The sequence below is a fragment of the Mytilus californianus genome, unplaced genomic scaffold, assembly GCF_021869535.1.
Source record: "Mytilus californianus isolate M0D057914Y unplaced genomic scaffold, xbMytCali1.0.p SCAF_2, whole genome shotgun sequence".
NCBI classification, from domain to species: Eukaryota; Metazoa; Mollusca; class Bivalvia; order Mytilida; family Mytilidae; genus Mytilus; species Mytilus californianus.
This window is the reverse complement of record NW_026262668.1, coordinates 44,152,309-44,168,498: the sequence shown is the minus strand read 5'-3', so window position 1 is coordinate 44,168,498 and position 16,190 is coordinate 44,152,309. Positions and strand designations below refer to the sequence as shown.

At 32.2% G+C, this 16,190-nt stretch overlaps 1 protein-coding gene across 2 annotated transcripts in view; it reads right to left on the bottom strand.

The window, feature by feature from the left end:
• The window catches only part of LOC127727983 (procollagen galactosyltransferase 1-like), a 42,992-nt gene that overhangs the window by 7,954 nt on the left and 18,848 nt on the right, over positions 1 to 16,190 (bottom strand). For both annotated transcript variants that reach the window (XM_052235127.1, XM_052235128.1), the window contains 5 exons: positions 15,209 to 15,315; positions 11,909 to 11,983; positions 8,627 to 8,684; positions 7,973 to 8,100; positions 23 to 226 (listed from right to left, as the gene is read on the bottom strand). In XM_052235127.1, the coding sequence (XP_052091087.1) occupies positions 23 to 226; positions 7,973 to 8,100; positions 8,627 to 8,684; positions 11,909 to 11,983; positions 15,209 to 15,315 (572 nt within the window). The remainder of the gene's footprint in view (positions 1 to 22; positions 227 to 7,972; positions 8,101 to 8,626; positions 8,685 to 11,908; positions 11,984 to 15,208; positions 15,316 to 16,190) is intronic.

The window sequence follows — 16,190 nt, the reverse complement described above, 5'->3', positions numbered from 1 at the left end:
TAAATCTTTTACTAATACATACGTTGGGTGTTTATCAAACATGATAGGTAAAAACTCATCAACAGGTACCATCTTTGTCAAAGGCTTTTGTTTAAGTAGTTTCTGAACTCCTCTATCAGAAATGATATAGCTCAGCGTCCAGTATGAGTAACTAGGCCATACAAGTGAAGTTGTTTCTTCTACATATTGCTCCTGTTTATGGTAAAGTCTCTTCCGTCCTACGTATCTATCAAAATAATAAACATATCATTTTACACGTGCACTAGAAGCCATCCGTGATTTAACCAGTTTCTTTGCAATCTCAGTGGTTAATGCAGTGTAAAGAAAACTAAAGCATTTCATTGCATCAAGAGCTACTGTATTTGTACATTTATTTTCAAATGAAAAGTATATGAGACTGAAGAAACCAGATAGAAGTAGTCCTTGGGGATTCAGTTTAATAGTGAGCAAGGATTCTTATTGGGCATTATAATACCCCTTAAGTATCTTACTACAATTATTGTAGTCAGTTAAGTTGTTTTTGTTTCATTCTATATTTTACGGTTAAATTTTAAAATGGTGGTTGTGAATATGTTCATAAAGCATACAAATTTTTATCAAGTCTTTATATATATATATAGATTCTACCACTGCATTAAGTGTGATATGATACTTCTATTTTCCATTCTAAGAGAGTAAAATTTTCAAATTTAAAATAAAACTGTAGCAATTAGAGAAATATCCCATGGCACAAGATTAGGTGGTAGAATCTGTTTCTCTAATGACTTTTAGACGATATGCAAATAAAATTAATCCTTTTTTCCCAATGATCTGCAAAAATATGTGTTCTTTCTATGTACATGATAATACATCATCAGGCATGGTTGCTTTTTTTTCCGTCACGTCACGATAGGAAATTCAGAGGAACCCAAGAAAGTTTGACATCATAATTGAATTGTGACCAATGAAGAACTGAAATCAAACAGTTGTGTAATATAAAAAAATAAAAAAAAAATAATCAACAGATCAGAAAAAGGATAAATCGGTTAAAAATTAGAGAAATGTTTTTACAAAACAGATCAGGGTAAAAGAGAGGTTGAAGATACTAAAGGGATATCCAAACTCAAAAGTCCAAGACAAACTGACAACGCTATGTTACAATAAACTGTTGACACAGAGATATGTCTCGCCTGTCCACATAAAATTCAGAAAAAGACAATCTGATGGACAGCAACATTGCTTATTAATTCAAAGTGGCTAGACCATGATCTTGTGGGCAGGGCCTAGAAACGGTCGACAAACTGAGATGTACTGATAGTAATGCAACTTTATACAAAATATCATTGATCTGTCACAAGTGGTTCTTATCAAAATGACTTAAGCAGAAAACTTATCATTGAAAATTATTAATTAATTAAAAGTCACTGGACCATGACCTACATGACTTAGGGGACAGGGCCTCAAAATATTCATCAAACAGATATGAACTGATAGTAATGCGACTTCATACAAAATATCATTGATCTATCACAAGTAGATCCTATCAAACTAACTTAAGCAGAAAACTTTAAAAGTCACTGGACCATGACTCAGTGATTTTTCTAGCGCTCGTCATTTTCGTCATTTACGAAAAGGTTTTCAAAATGACGAAAGTTTTTCAAATCAATTTCATCACTTAAATTTGAAAAGTGTAAAAATATTTTCGCATGAAAATACTATAAATCTACCCGTCTTCATGTTTTTGACAAGTTTATGACCCTCTTCTAATTAATGTTTACAACAGGTGTTACAAGTTGTGATTACAGGTAATCCGCTTACGCCATCAGATGGGTCACTTATCTGTTAATTAACAAACCTCATAAATTATAGACCATCATAATTATTTTTCCCAGTAAAATCGGCCAGTCAGGCAAACGACCACAATTCGAAGTATTTTTCGTCATTTGAACAAAATCTTTTCCCCTGATAGTTCGCATTTTAATTTCAATATTTCTTAAACGATCACAATTTGCAGATTGTTTGTTGTAGTTTCGTCATATGATCGAATTTTCATCATATTTTATATAACTTTACATCAAAAAGAAAGAGAAAGAACTTTAAATTGTTCAAAACGTTCAGAAATATATTTCCATGAGTCAAACAGGTGCTTCCTTTACTATGTACTGCGCATGCGTGAAAGTATTCTTATAAATTAGACATTAAAACGTAGAATATGAAATCATTTAGTATCAAAATAAATGAAGGACACAAATATATTTCTTTACTAAGCAACTTGCTTTAGAAATATGATAATTTCCTGCCTTTTGTTTAACACGAACCAATCCGTAGATGAATCTGGATTCATTCTGAATATATTATTCTCGTCACTTCCGGTTTTTGTTTTGTTTAAAAATCAAAAGTAAACGTGATCTTTTCTTCATTAATTTACAATATGTAGTCATTAGAATCGTTCCAACAAGGATTTGTACAAATCCTTGCTTCCAAGTTTATATATAGAAAGGAATGCCAAATATCGATTTAACCGTTTTTACAAGGATATCAATAATGATTATGCTGTGAAATAGTTGTCACAGTTCGTTCATTTATGCTGTGATTCCTGGTATAAAAAAAGGAACCCCACGTTTTGTTGATCACGAATGTCCCCTAAAAATAACTTAAGTGAAATTGTAAACTATAAATCCGGATCCTTATTAGATCTTATTATAATCTTCATATTTAAGCACCACATCTATCAAATTATGCAATAACTGCCTGAGCATGCCTATGTACTTCAAATAAGTATAGCTAGTAATACATATCTTTGGTCCCTTATTGTTACCCAAAATAAGGTTGATTTTCATTTCGCGCAAAAGTGACTAAAGCCCTCAAAATCCTAGCTAAAACCCTGCATGACTTAAGGGGCAGGGCCTCAAAATAGTCGTCAAACTGATATGTACTGATAGTATTAAATGCAACTTCATATTATATAATTAAATATCAATGATCTATCACAAGTAGATCTTTATCAAACTAACTTAAGCATAAAACTGAACATTGAAAATTGCTAGCTAATTCAAAGTTGCTAGACCACGACCTAGGGGCAGGGCCTCGAAATAGTCCTCAAACAGATTCGTACTGATAGTTATGTAACTTTATATTATATATCAATGATCTTTCACAAGTAGTTCCTATTGTTGATGCCACCACCGCAGCCGTCGCCGAGAAAAGCAATCCCTAAGTCTCACTTTCCGCAATTTTCGTTGCAGACGAGACAAAAATGAAAGAAGACCAAAAGACAAACAACAGTCTACAAAACATAACATAGGAGACCGAACAACATAAGCCCCACTAAAAACCAGGGGTGATCTCAGGTGCTTTGAAAGGCAAAGCAGATCCTGCCCCCACATGTAACTTTACAATATAACAATGATTATTCAATCATCAAAACTATTATAAAGAGTTATTGTACTGTTGTATATTACACAATACAGGAGTCACATTTCAAGTCATTGTTAGGTATCGCCATTTATAAATATTGATCAAATCGACTACGCTACTAAGTCAGGAAAAATGGTAGAAAAATTTGTCTAACATTTACATAATAGACATGATAGAAGGTGTACAAACTCAGTATACATGTATGTGCCAACTGTTTGAGAAGTTTCAAAGATCTGGGTTGAAAACTGCAGGACGAGATGATTACAAATAATTGGAACTCTCTTTTGTAAATGTTCTGAAGTCTTGAAATGGAAAAAAATTCCTCAGATATTTCCATTACAGCAGGCAAACAATGTCAATATGTGTGCTAACTGCTTGTGAATTTTCAAAGATCTGGGCTGAAAACTGCAGAGGGAAGTGTTTACACAAAATAAGAAACCACTTTTTAACTGCCAGCCAGTCTGTGACATCACCTCACTAAAATGCCTTTTTGCACTTCCTGCAACCTAGCCAAAAAATTAATATGCTTTTCAAGTGACAAGAAAAGTCCAACATTCAATAAATCACTGACTGAGCACTAAACGCATAAACCCTTTCTTATAACATAATCCATAGAGTTAATAATAAGTTCAGAGGTGTGGACCCTTGCAATACTGATAAAGGACATCAAGCTCTCATACTTAAACATAAGGTGTCCAATAACCTCTGCCAGTATTGCAAACTGCTTTTAACAAAAGGCTGTCAGATTGACAGCAAACCGGATTTTCCGGCATGAAAATGATGTTTGCAAATCTGGAGCCCCAAACAGGATCAAGTAAAAACAAATGGAGAATGTGTCCCCATGGACACAGATGATGCCCCCACTTGCATACAACATTATAAAGGGACATAACTCAAGAACAATAAAAGTGACGCTACCCAAATTTGTACTTAATCTTAGTTTTGTGGTAATAAGTATTGTGTATAGGTTTCATGTTTGGTTGGGGCAAACTTAAGTTACAGAAGTTTTATCAGTGGAAGGCAAATTAAACATTGCATTGTATAAAGCATTGATTGCAGTTGATTCTACTATAATCATGGACAAAGGAAGATAACTCCAATTTTAAATATTACTTGAACAATGACATCATTGATATTTTTAGAAAAAAAATGAAAAATATAGCAATTTTTCGATTTGTAAAGGGGCATAACTCTAGAACAGTAAAAGTGACGCCACCAACATTCAAACTTGATCTGTGTTTTGTGGTAATAAGCATTGTGTATAAGTTTGATAACATTTGGTTGAGGCAAACTAAAGTTAGATAACGGAAACCAATTTTGGGACTTACTGACAGACGGACAAGGGTAAAACTTAATGCCCCCTCCGCTTCGGCGGAGGCATAAAAATAAATGAATTTTTGAAGGGTTCAGAAATGGAAAGGCCAAAATCAATCTAAGTATCACTTTTTGCTACTTAAAGGTCTACAACTCAACAACGATAAAAGTCAAATTTGTGAAAATCGAACTTGCCCTTCATTTTGTCACAGGAAATAACATATCTGCATTTGAAAAGATTTCGTCAACGTGTTTTCAAGTTATTGCACCGACAATGCTCGAAGTATCACTTTTTGCAACTTAAAGGTCTACAACGTTAACTCAACAACGATAAAAGCTAAAATCGTGAAAATCGAAAATGACATTCATTTGGTCATAGGAAACGATTGATATAAATTTGAAAAAATTTCATCGAAGTGTTTTCCAGTTATTGAACAGACACTGTTTGGCAGCCACCTGCCTGGATGCCCAAAGCCCATCTGCCCACCTGCTGTACATCACCAAATTATTAACTGATATTTTCCTTTGGAAATCCAGTTAAAAATGCATTTTTCATTGAAAATTTTTTACTATCAATAATAATGAGAGACAATTTTTTTAATAAAATTTCTTCTCATGTCATATTACAAGCAAAAATCAAAATGAGAGTTGCAATTACTGTGATGTTTATCGTGTCACATCTTTAGCATTAAGGATGTATACTTTAATAAAATTAAAAAAATCTAGAATTTAAAATTGATACTCTAAGTCAGAAGAACATTAGTTGAGGAACAAAAAAAGCTAAAAATATAGATAGGTTACGGAGCTCCTTTTCGAGATATTTAATTTTTTAAAAATGGCAGGAAAAGGCTGACTCAAGACTTTTACCTTATATTTGTATTGGTATTATTTGGGTCTCAAATTGAAAGAAAATAAATCTAGAATCTGCTTAAATTTTGGTATGAGCTATTGAAGTCTTAAATGAAAAGAAAAATGGGTGTTATGGGGCAAAATATTTTAGCCTGTATCGTAGGAAAAAAACCAAGGAGTCCAAACATCTGACAAAAATTCCTTAACCTGACCCAAGTACATCCTTAATAAAGCTACTGCAGTCATTCCTGAATCAACAGTTCTGTGGATTCAGTAGTAGAGAATTGATAAGAAGTAGTGGATTCGTAAACGATAATCAACGAGCGACTTTAGTCGCAAGTTGATTATCGTTTACGAATCCACTACTTCTTATCAATTCTCTAGCTTAACCCATTTCTAGTAAAAACACTGTCTGTTTTATGTTTTGACAATGAATCAATGAAATTTCATAAAAATGATTTCGTATTTTGTCTTTTTTATTCTATAATAGCTGGAAATGATTATATCCACACGGTTCACGTCTATATTTAAGTTAACATAAGTTTGATATAACTTAAATGGGTTGTTAGCTCCCCTTTTTATTACCAGATTTAATACTTGTATATTTATATTTCATTTAATGTTTTATCATTACAAAGTATTTAAATTATATAGATTTTGGTATTTATGATTTATTCAAAAAGACATATGTAAATATACAGAATTTTTTAATCTTTTTTTGAATAGTTAAAAAAATCTAATTACCAAAATTAAGAAACCTTTCAAATTTACATATATAGTATTTAGCAATCTATGATTCTTTACAGCTGATTAAGGATTACCTGTAATTTAACCGTATTAGGTCAAATACATGTATTTAGCGTAGTTGCCATAATACTACAATTTTATGATGCTCCAGTAAATGATGCTTTCCGAAATAAATAAAATAATTGCTGAAGGTCTTTTTTTGAAAATTATACATGTATTTTGTTTAAACTGTTTCCCTTTCATTAAGTTTAGATTATTTTAACGTTATTACATTTGGCATCCATCGTAAACCAGTCAATAAACTAGAATTTTCTGTGGTACGCATTCTGAATCTCCAGCAGAATAGCTCGTGCTACAGATGTACAATGTATAATTATGTCAATTTTTTACTATTACATTCAAGCTGTTCATAGCCGTGATCGTCTAGTCGTTGGTACCAAAAGACACAACTGTGATATTAGCAGTGCTAAGTTCAAACCTTGTACCGGAATTGAAATCTTTCATTGTAATTTTTTTCTCGACAAAAATATTGTTTTAATCTTAGAGGTATTATATACTTCATATTCGTTTTAAGGCAATGATTTTGTTTCTGGTTTTACAGTCAAGGAAGTAGTTTTACGGTCGTAGCTTATATATCACACTTTATTCAAATTAGAGTACGTTCAATGTTGACGTGATGTATATTTGGACCATTTATAATCAAACAAAGAAGAAAATATTGATAGTTCGATATCATTATAAGACTAAAACCTTAAGTAAGCATTTGCTATGATGAAAAGGAAAAGTCCTTGTACGTTAAATGTGACATGTGTAATTGGCATATGGTTGTTTATTTTATCAAGGAACTGTACTAATAATTACAATTCCTCGATTCTCTAGTGTTAAGAACTAGTGTGTAATAGCCACAATCGTATAAAGACCCATCGGTTCATTATAACGATGTTGAAAATCGACCAATGTTCAAACCTGACATCGTGAATAAACTCTTTTTTAAGATATTTCCATACTGCTATATAACTATACTCAAGAACGTTCAAATGTAGAAAATAATCTTCCTTAAAAAATAACGCATAAAACAATTTACATAAATTTGAAAAGAACATGAACAAATCCAGACATAGTATATATATTTTATTAGATAACAAAAGCGAATTATCTCTGAGATAGAAATACAGTTTATTGACATGTATTGACAGTTGTGCGCTTTAAGAGTGTTAGTTAAATATTGATTTATGTCAGCACTCGTGGTATAGTGGTATCATGCATAGACTGAAGACTCTTACTGATTATGAAGAAAATATGCGCGAGTTCGAACCCTTCATATGCCTCTCGTTTTTGAAAGGATAAAAAATCGTAAGTTAAAAGTTTAAAGTTATAAAATAAGTTATCTTAAGTTAACGAAGTGGTCAGTGGATTCTTGAAAAATAATCTACCGTAAGAACAATAGACTGACGTCAGAGAAATGGGTTAATTACTGTTAGTGGGGTACCAATTTTTATGAACAAATTTTAAAGTTCAAAAGAGTACACATTTTAGAAAGGCTTGTATACAGACTTTGGCAAATCCATGAAATCAAATACCCTCAAAAATACAAGTTACCAAAATCCACGAAAACTGGTACAAACAATAAATAAATTAATCCAGATTATTCAGTTTTAAAACTTACATTAAATCCCAATTTGGAACAGTTCTCTCTACATCAGCTATCATTCTTTTCAACTTTGTTTTAAAGTATGGTTCAAATCTAACATCATCTTCAAATATAAGCACATTCTCATAACCTTGAGCTTCTATCTGTAAATATATTACATATTGGACAATTTGTAGTTTGATTGTAGGATTTCGATAATTTCAGTTTAATTTATTCACAAGGTTTTTAGACTTGCGATGACTTAGAGCTTTACATATTGTATGGAGACCTGCCTATTGATAACGGATTTATGTTGATGCCTTGATGTCTTTTAGCTATTTTTGTCATTGGGTTGCTGTCTTATTGCTGTCTTTTTCAAATCTTTTATTCATTCCTAAATATTTCAAGCCACTTACAGAAATCTTCTACACATAATTTGTTTTGCTCTAACAGCAATCTAGCTAGAGACTGTGTGTTTAGAATGAAATATTAATTATAAATAAGACTGATTGAAAATATTTCTGAAGTATGAGTGAATAGATAATTTAATGTCTGTCTTAGACTGAATATATGGAACAGACAGAGGGACTAATGTACTGACACACAAAGCAACAAAATATAATGTCCCTGTACTGTTGTAGATGGGGCATGAACACATTCAGACATGTTGTAGAAGTTTGTGGTACTTACATCTTTCCATATAAAATAATGACTCAGAAAACATCCAATTTCACCCATTGTTAATGGTCTGCAATAAAAGAATAAAACTTATTACCAATTTAAAATTTAAACTTCATGAGGTGATCATGATCAGTAAAATGATACAAAGCACCAACCATCATCTTTCGTGAAGAGGCAAGGGTGACAACTTTTAAAATAAAATGCTCTACTGGGCGCAGCTTGATACGACCGCAGAGGTCGAACCCTAAACAGTTGGGGCAAGTATGGACACAACATTCAAGCTTGATACAGCACTGAATTTGGATTGTGATTAAATATTTGACACAGCATAGGTTTCTGACACAGAATGAATGTGGTCTAAGAACTTAAAATTTTTTAATTTACCTATTCAAACCATATCATTATTATTTGCTTTTATATATAAATCAGAAATAACTAATTTAAAATGGAAAATTTTAAAGAAAAAAAAAATCCCTCCCCAAAATTTTTTGAACCCCCTTATGATTCATCACCCCCAAAATCAATCCCAGCCTTCCCTTTGTGGTATGATACCTTGCAGTACAATTTCAGAGAGATCCATACACTTGAACAAAAGTTATTGTCTGGAAACTAGAAAAATGCTGGTTTTTAGGCCCCTTTTTGGCCCCAAATTCCTAAACGTTAAGGGCAATTACCCCCAAACTCAAACCCAGCTTTCCCTTTGTGATATGGAACCTTGTAGTACAATTTCATAAAGATCCATACACTTACACACAAGTTATTGTCCTGAAACTAGAAAAATGCTTGTTTTTTGCCACTTTTTTGCCCCTAATTCCTAAAATTTTGAGGCAATTACCCCCAAAATCAATCCCAGCCTTCCTTTGTGGTATTGTACCTTGCAGTACAATTTCAGAGAGATCCATACACTTGAACACAAGTTATTGTCTGGAAACTAGAAAAATGCTTATTTTTTGCCCCTTTTTGGCCCCAAATTTCTAAACTTTTAGGGCAATTACCCCAAAACTCAATTCCAGCTTTCCCTTTGTGATATGGAACCTTGTAGTACAATTATAGAAAGATCCATATGCTTACACACAAGTTATTATTATGAAACTAGAAAAATGCTTGTTTTTTGCCCCTTTTTTTGCCCCTAATTCCTAAAATTTTGAGGCAATTAGCCCCAAAATCAATCCCAGCATTTCCTTTGTAATATGGAACCTTGTGGTATAATGTCAGAGATATCCATACACTAACACACAAGTTATGTCTGGAAGTTACAAAAATGCTTATTTTTTTCCCCTTTTTGGCCCCTAATTCCTTAACTGTTGGTTCCATAACCCCCAAAATCAATCCCAACCTTCCTTTTGTGGTATTGAACCTTATGGTATATTTTCATAGAGATCCATTCACTTAAACTAAAGTTAGAGTGCGAAAACCAATGTGTCTTCAGACGATGACAACGCCAACGTCATACCAATATACGACCGCAAAATTTTTTTGCGGTCGTATAAAAATTAATCAAAATCTCTTTTTTTTTCATACAGGAAAAAGAATTTAAAAAAATTGTTGTCCTTAATTTTCAAAAGAAAAAAAAAACACTTCTTGAATCAAATTTTAAAATTGAGAATGGAAATGGGGAATGTGTCAAAGAGACAACAACCCGACCACAGAACAGACAACAGCAGAAGGCCACCAACAGGTCTTCAATGCAGCGAGAAATTCCCGCACCCAGAGGCGTCCTTCAGCTGGCCCCTAAACAAATATATATACTAGTTCAGTGATAATGAACGCCATACTAAACTCCAAATTGTACACAAGAAACTAAAATTAAAAATAATACAAGACTAACAAAGGATAGAGGCTCCTGACTTGGGACAGGCGCAAAAATGCGTCGGGGTTAAACATGTTTATGAGATCTCAACCCTCCCCCTATACCTCTAGCCAATGTAGAAAAGTAAACGCATAACAATACGCACATTAAAATTCAGTTCAAGAGAAGTCCGAGTCTGATGTCAGAAGATGTAACCAAAGAAAATAAACAAAATGACAATAATACATAAATAACAACAGACTACTAGCAGTTAACTGACATGCCAGCTCCAGACTTCAATTAAACTGATTGAAAGATTATGTCTTCATCATATGAATATCAGGCACAATCCTTCCCGTTAGGGGTTTAGTATCATACCATCATAACATATATGAGAAGAACATAACCCGTGTCATGCCAACAACTGGTTTTTAAATAAATGTGTTTAGTTTGTTTGAAGAAGTTTTGAATTAAACAATGTATCTAAAAAAAAAAACCCACTCATGCCCCCGACAAAAGATGAAGGGTCAGTGAGGTTGGATGGTATTGTAAACATTCTACTGTTAAATTATTTTCTACCTGCAATTCTTATGGACTGTTTGCTTAATTATCAAAACCTAAAGCTTTTTTCAGAGGGTTATATATTTTTAGGTGAATTTGCTAATATGTATTTCATTTATGTTCACGCTGAAAGACTATTATTTGTAGAGTTTTGTGCAAATAAGCAAATTCCATGTTTTAAGTTTAAAGTTATCTCCTATTTTACAGATTACATTTTTATACCCCCCACAAACAAAGCTTCGGGGGTATATAGGAATCACCATGTCCGTCTGTCTGTCCGTCCATCTGTCTTATCTGTCTATCTGTCTTTCTGTCCGTCCATCCTACTTTGTGTCCGGTGCATAACTTTTGTACTGTAATCTTTAGGTTAACCAAACTTGGTATGCAATTGCATCATGAGCTGGGGGCATGTCACATACTTAAGTCAGGTCACTCTGACATTGACTTCGACCCCTATGATAGTAAAAAACTTTAATGTTTTCAATCAGTCTTATTTATAATTAATATTTCACTCTAAACACACAGTCTCTAGCTAGATTGCTGTTAGAGCAAAACAATTGTAGAATTTGTGTCCGGCTCATAACTCCTAGATCTTAAGGGGAATATTTTCCAATACTGGTGCATTGGCAGGTATATGACCTTCCGATGTGTGAAAATACTCCCATCCCCACAATGGAATTAATTAACCTTGAATTTATGTTTCATGGACAATGTTTCTTTGCATATAGCAAAATGATAGTAAAAATATTCATGTAACATAGTTGTTTAGTTATTTTTTTTTTTTATTCTGCGTGATTTTGCTTGTAGTAAGCAGGATTACCATTTTTCCTATCAAATATCTTCAAAAAGTGAATTTTTGTCAACGGGTTTTGAAGATACTCTAAGATACAACAAGACACAATTTGTGTCCATATATAAATGGTCTTTGTCATATAACATACCTTTTGCCATAAGGATCTAGAAACCCTGGTAGCATTTCAATTCCAAGCTGGTCCAAATATGTGTCATTTAATTGTCTACAAATATAATACATTGGTGTAGTAACATTTCAAAAATACTCTACATAACATTTCAAGAAATCTGAAATCACTGAATTTTACTAAATGCTGTGAGGATTATGAGTATGATTAATTATCACCTGTATAGACAAATAATTCAATTTTGGATGTCACACGTCTTCTGATTGGCTGAAAGTTTTTTGTCTATCAGCTCTTAGACATAACCTTGTCATGTGACCGTGACGTCATCAACATTTTTTCATAATTTACTCCTTAAAAATGGAATTAATAATTAAATTATAAGGAATGACTGTAATATTTTTCTGTCTATTCGAAATAACCTAAAAAAGTGTGGTGCACACTTTAAATAACCCGCTACATGGGTTATTCAGTGTGAACCACATTTTTTATGTTATTTCTTCATAGACAGAAAAAGTCATTCCTTAAATAAACTCCTTGACCCTCTGATATAATATGTATTTAAAATGTCAGTCCATGTACATATAGACATTGCATGCAGTGTTGAAGACTTTGTCATAATGGCAGTTTAATTTCATATGTATATGTGCGTCTTGTTACCGCTTTGAGACAGAACTAACATATCTATAATTTACTTTTTAGAAGTATAAAGCTTCATTTTTCTAAATCTGTTTATCAAATTTCCAAGCAGAAATCTTTTACTGTAAATATATCTGATAGGATCAATTAAGCGGTAAATATTGTTTATCTTATATTTAATTTGAACGACAAAGAAAAGTAATCACATTATTCAACCAAAAGCGTTAAATTTCCAGCATATTCCTACTTTACACTAGAGGTCATGCACACTGTGTGCAACCTCATAGTAAATGTCTGTTTCAATGTAAAATGTCAACTATATGAAAGTCTATTAATTCAGATCGATGTAATTGATAGAAAAAAACATTTCATAAAAAAAATACAAATACATTTAAAAAGTTCTTTTTGCACTTGCAATAACTTCAGTGCCATACAAATATAACGTGGTCAAACCCTTTTTGTATGTGCAGTGCCATACTAATCTAACATTGTCAAACCTTTTGAATAAAATTAACAAAAATTGTTTATCATTCCCATTCTTATTAGTAGAAATTTACCGTAAAAAGGTTGTACCTGATAGCCCATTCAAATTTGAACAAGAAACCTATGACTTTCTCTCCGTTGGTGAGCTAGTGTTTCCATAAGACATTTTACATATTGACTCTACAGATTCATAAAAAAAACTTGGATTTTCCTTTACATAAATACATAAAGAAAATTAGAAAATCACCAAAATAAATCGCTGAAAAGCCAGAAAGAAAGAGCGAAATGCAAAATAAAGTATCTGCAAAAAAAAGATGGTTTACTGTAGCTGTTTTAAAAAGGTAGATGTGCAGGGCTAAATAACATTATTTAAATTGGTTCCTTGATGGAATAAAATCTTATCAGAGAAAACTTGGAAGTTTGCTGGAATATGACATCCGTAACTGTGCAAGCCTGGAGGTTAATTGTAATATACATATTATGTTTGTGCAGTCTTTTTAATCACAAGATACATTTCCAAATATACAAATTTGTGTTTTGTTGGTATATTCACATCAGAAGCAGTCTGCATTGAGAAGCTATTCGGAATAAAGTGCATGCACCTATACAGCACTATGTTTAGAAGAAAAGGAAAAAGGCTGAGGGAAAAGAAAACTTAATGAAAAATAAATGAAGAATGTGTCCATGGGACACAGATCATGCCCCCGCTTGCATATCATATAATGTATAAAGGGGGATAATAGTAAAAGTGACGCCACCCAAATTCAAATTTGATCTGAATTTTGTGGTCATAAGCATTGTGTATAAGTTTCATAACATTTGGTTGAGGCAAACTAAAGTTACAGAACAGAAACAAAAAATTCAGCAATTTTTCCATTTGTAAAGGGGCATAACTCTAGAACCATAAAAGTGACGCCCCCCAAAATTAAAACTTGACCTGTGCTTTGTGGTAATAAGCATTTTGTATAAGTTTCATAACATTTGGTTGAGGCAAACTGAAGTTAAAGAACGGAAACTAATTTTGGGATGTAGGTATTACAGACGGACAGACCTACAGACAGACAAGGCTAACACTTAATGCCTTCTCTGCTGCGGCAGGGGCACAAAAATTGAAGCTCATTGTGTGAGACCTGTCAAGGAAGTCAATGCCATTAAACACCCCAATATTCATTTTGATGTCTTCACAACGAAATTATACATTCTCATGTGTGCCACCATATTAAGTTTTCCTATTGTTTTCCAACAAAACCTGAATATTTACATGCTTCTTGGTTGGTTAAGAAGCTTGGAAAGGGAGAAATTTGCTTTAGAGAAACTGAATAAGCAAAGGATGATGACATATTCCTTAATGTCAGCTAAATTTCCTGTGACTAAAAATCATTTCTAGAATTTTATATTAAAGTATAAAATAAGAAAAAATAAATCATAAGCAAACTAAATTTTCTTTACACCATTCACCATATTATTAAAATATTAAATGTGTAAGATAATATAATGCCGTACCTTGGATGCTATATAAATATACAAAGTCTGAAGACATTAACTGGCAGGTTGTGTGCAATATATATGTGCAGGCATAATAAAAAACAAAGGTTCCATCAGTAAAATGTCTATAAATCTTAAGGTTGTGTGCAAATGTTTGCATATTCATATATACATGATGTGAATATATAATGAGTGCATGTTTTTCTTTCTTTATTTTAATCAACAAACCACATATTACAGCGAAATCACTGCTGCAAAACCAAGATATTATTGGTAAATACTACACTAGTAAACCAATTCTGATCTGAAACGGTCATTTTGATCTAAACAGTTCAATTTTTAAGTTATTTTCAGTAAATTTTCAGACTTATCTACTGTGGTAAATTTAGTACTGTTCAGACAACTCACTTGCAGTCAATAAAGATCTGTTCAGTTTATGTTCAGACTATTCAGTAGAGGTTAATTTCCTGTACACATTTTCAAAAATACTCAATTATCTGATAAACTTCTGAACAGTACTGAATTGACTGCAAGCAAATTGTCTGAACAGTACTGAATTAACCACAGTCAATAAGTTTGAAACGTGACTGAAAGACTGAACATGATTTAAAAATGTATTGACTAAAATTCGTTTACTAGTGCTAGTTACAGGCAACTTTGAAATCAAATGAATCAACAACATGACAAATGAGAAAATATTATCTTTTTGATACCTACTTTCCATCTACAGCATCAATAATTTTTGCTAGAATTCCTAATTCTTTAAAGGCTTCTAACATTCTTTTTCTTCTCTCTGGTCTTCTTAAAAGATTGATCATATACACCTAGAAAAATAACTTAAGTATTCAAAATATATAAAAAATAATATAATAAGCATCTTTTATTAACCTTATCAAAATTGTCTTTTTTTTGTCCTGACTTTACCATGTTTATATATTGTTAAGCATTCAATTTACATTAGAACTTTGTTTAATATTTTCATTTACCTACCCCTTCTATTTTGCATATTCAGTTACTTTACTATTCTATTTTACATTTTCATTTACCTAACCCTTCTATTTTGCATTTTCAGTTACCTAACCTTTTTATTTTGCATATTCAGTTACTTTACTATTCTATTTTGCAATTTCATTTACCTAACCATTCTAGTTTGCATTTTCAGTTACCTAACCATTATATTTTGCAAATCAGTTACCTAATTTTGTTTTGCATGTTCATTTACCCAACCATTCTGTTTGGCAGTTTCATTTACCTAACCATTTTATTCTGAATTTTCATTTACCTAACCATTATATTTTGCATTTTCAGTGACATATCCATTCTATTTTGCGATTTTCATTCACCATGTTCACCTAACCATTATGGTGTGCATTTTTATTTAAATGACTAGTTGCATTTTTTATTGCCTAAATGTTATGTTTATATTTTTATTAACCTCACCAGGGTCAATTTGCATTATACTGTTAAACAATTTGCTTCACATTTACATTCCTTTAGCAAACTGGTTTGTATTTAACTTACAAAATTCAACAAGAGTGCACACGCTGAAATGTCTCGCCTTCTTTACTTATCATTGATATTATGTTGATTGTCTTAAATATAAAGCTTTATTACAACTGTCGCATGAACTTAACATTAACCAAGTAAACTAAACATTGACCAATGAACCATGAAAATGAGGTCAAGGTCAGATGAACCA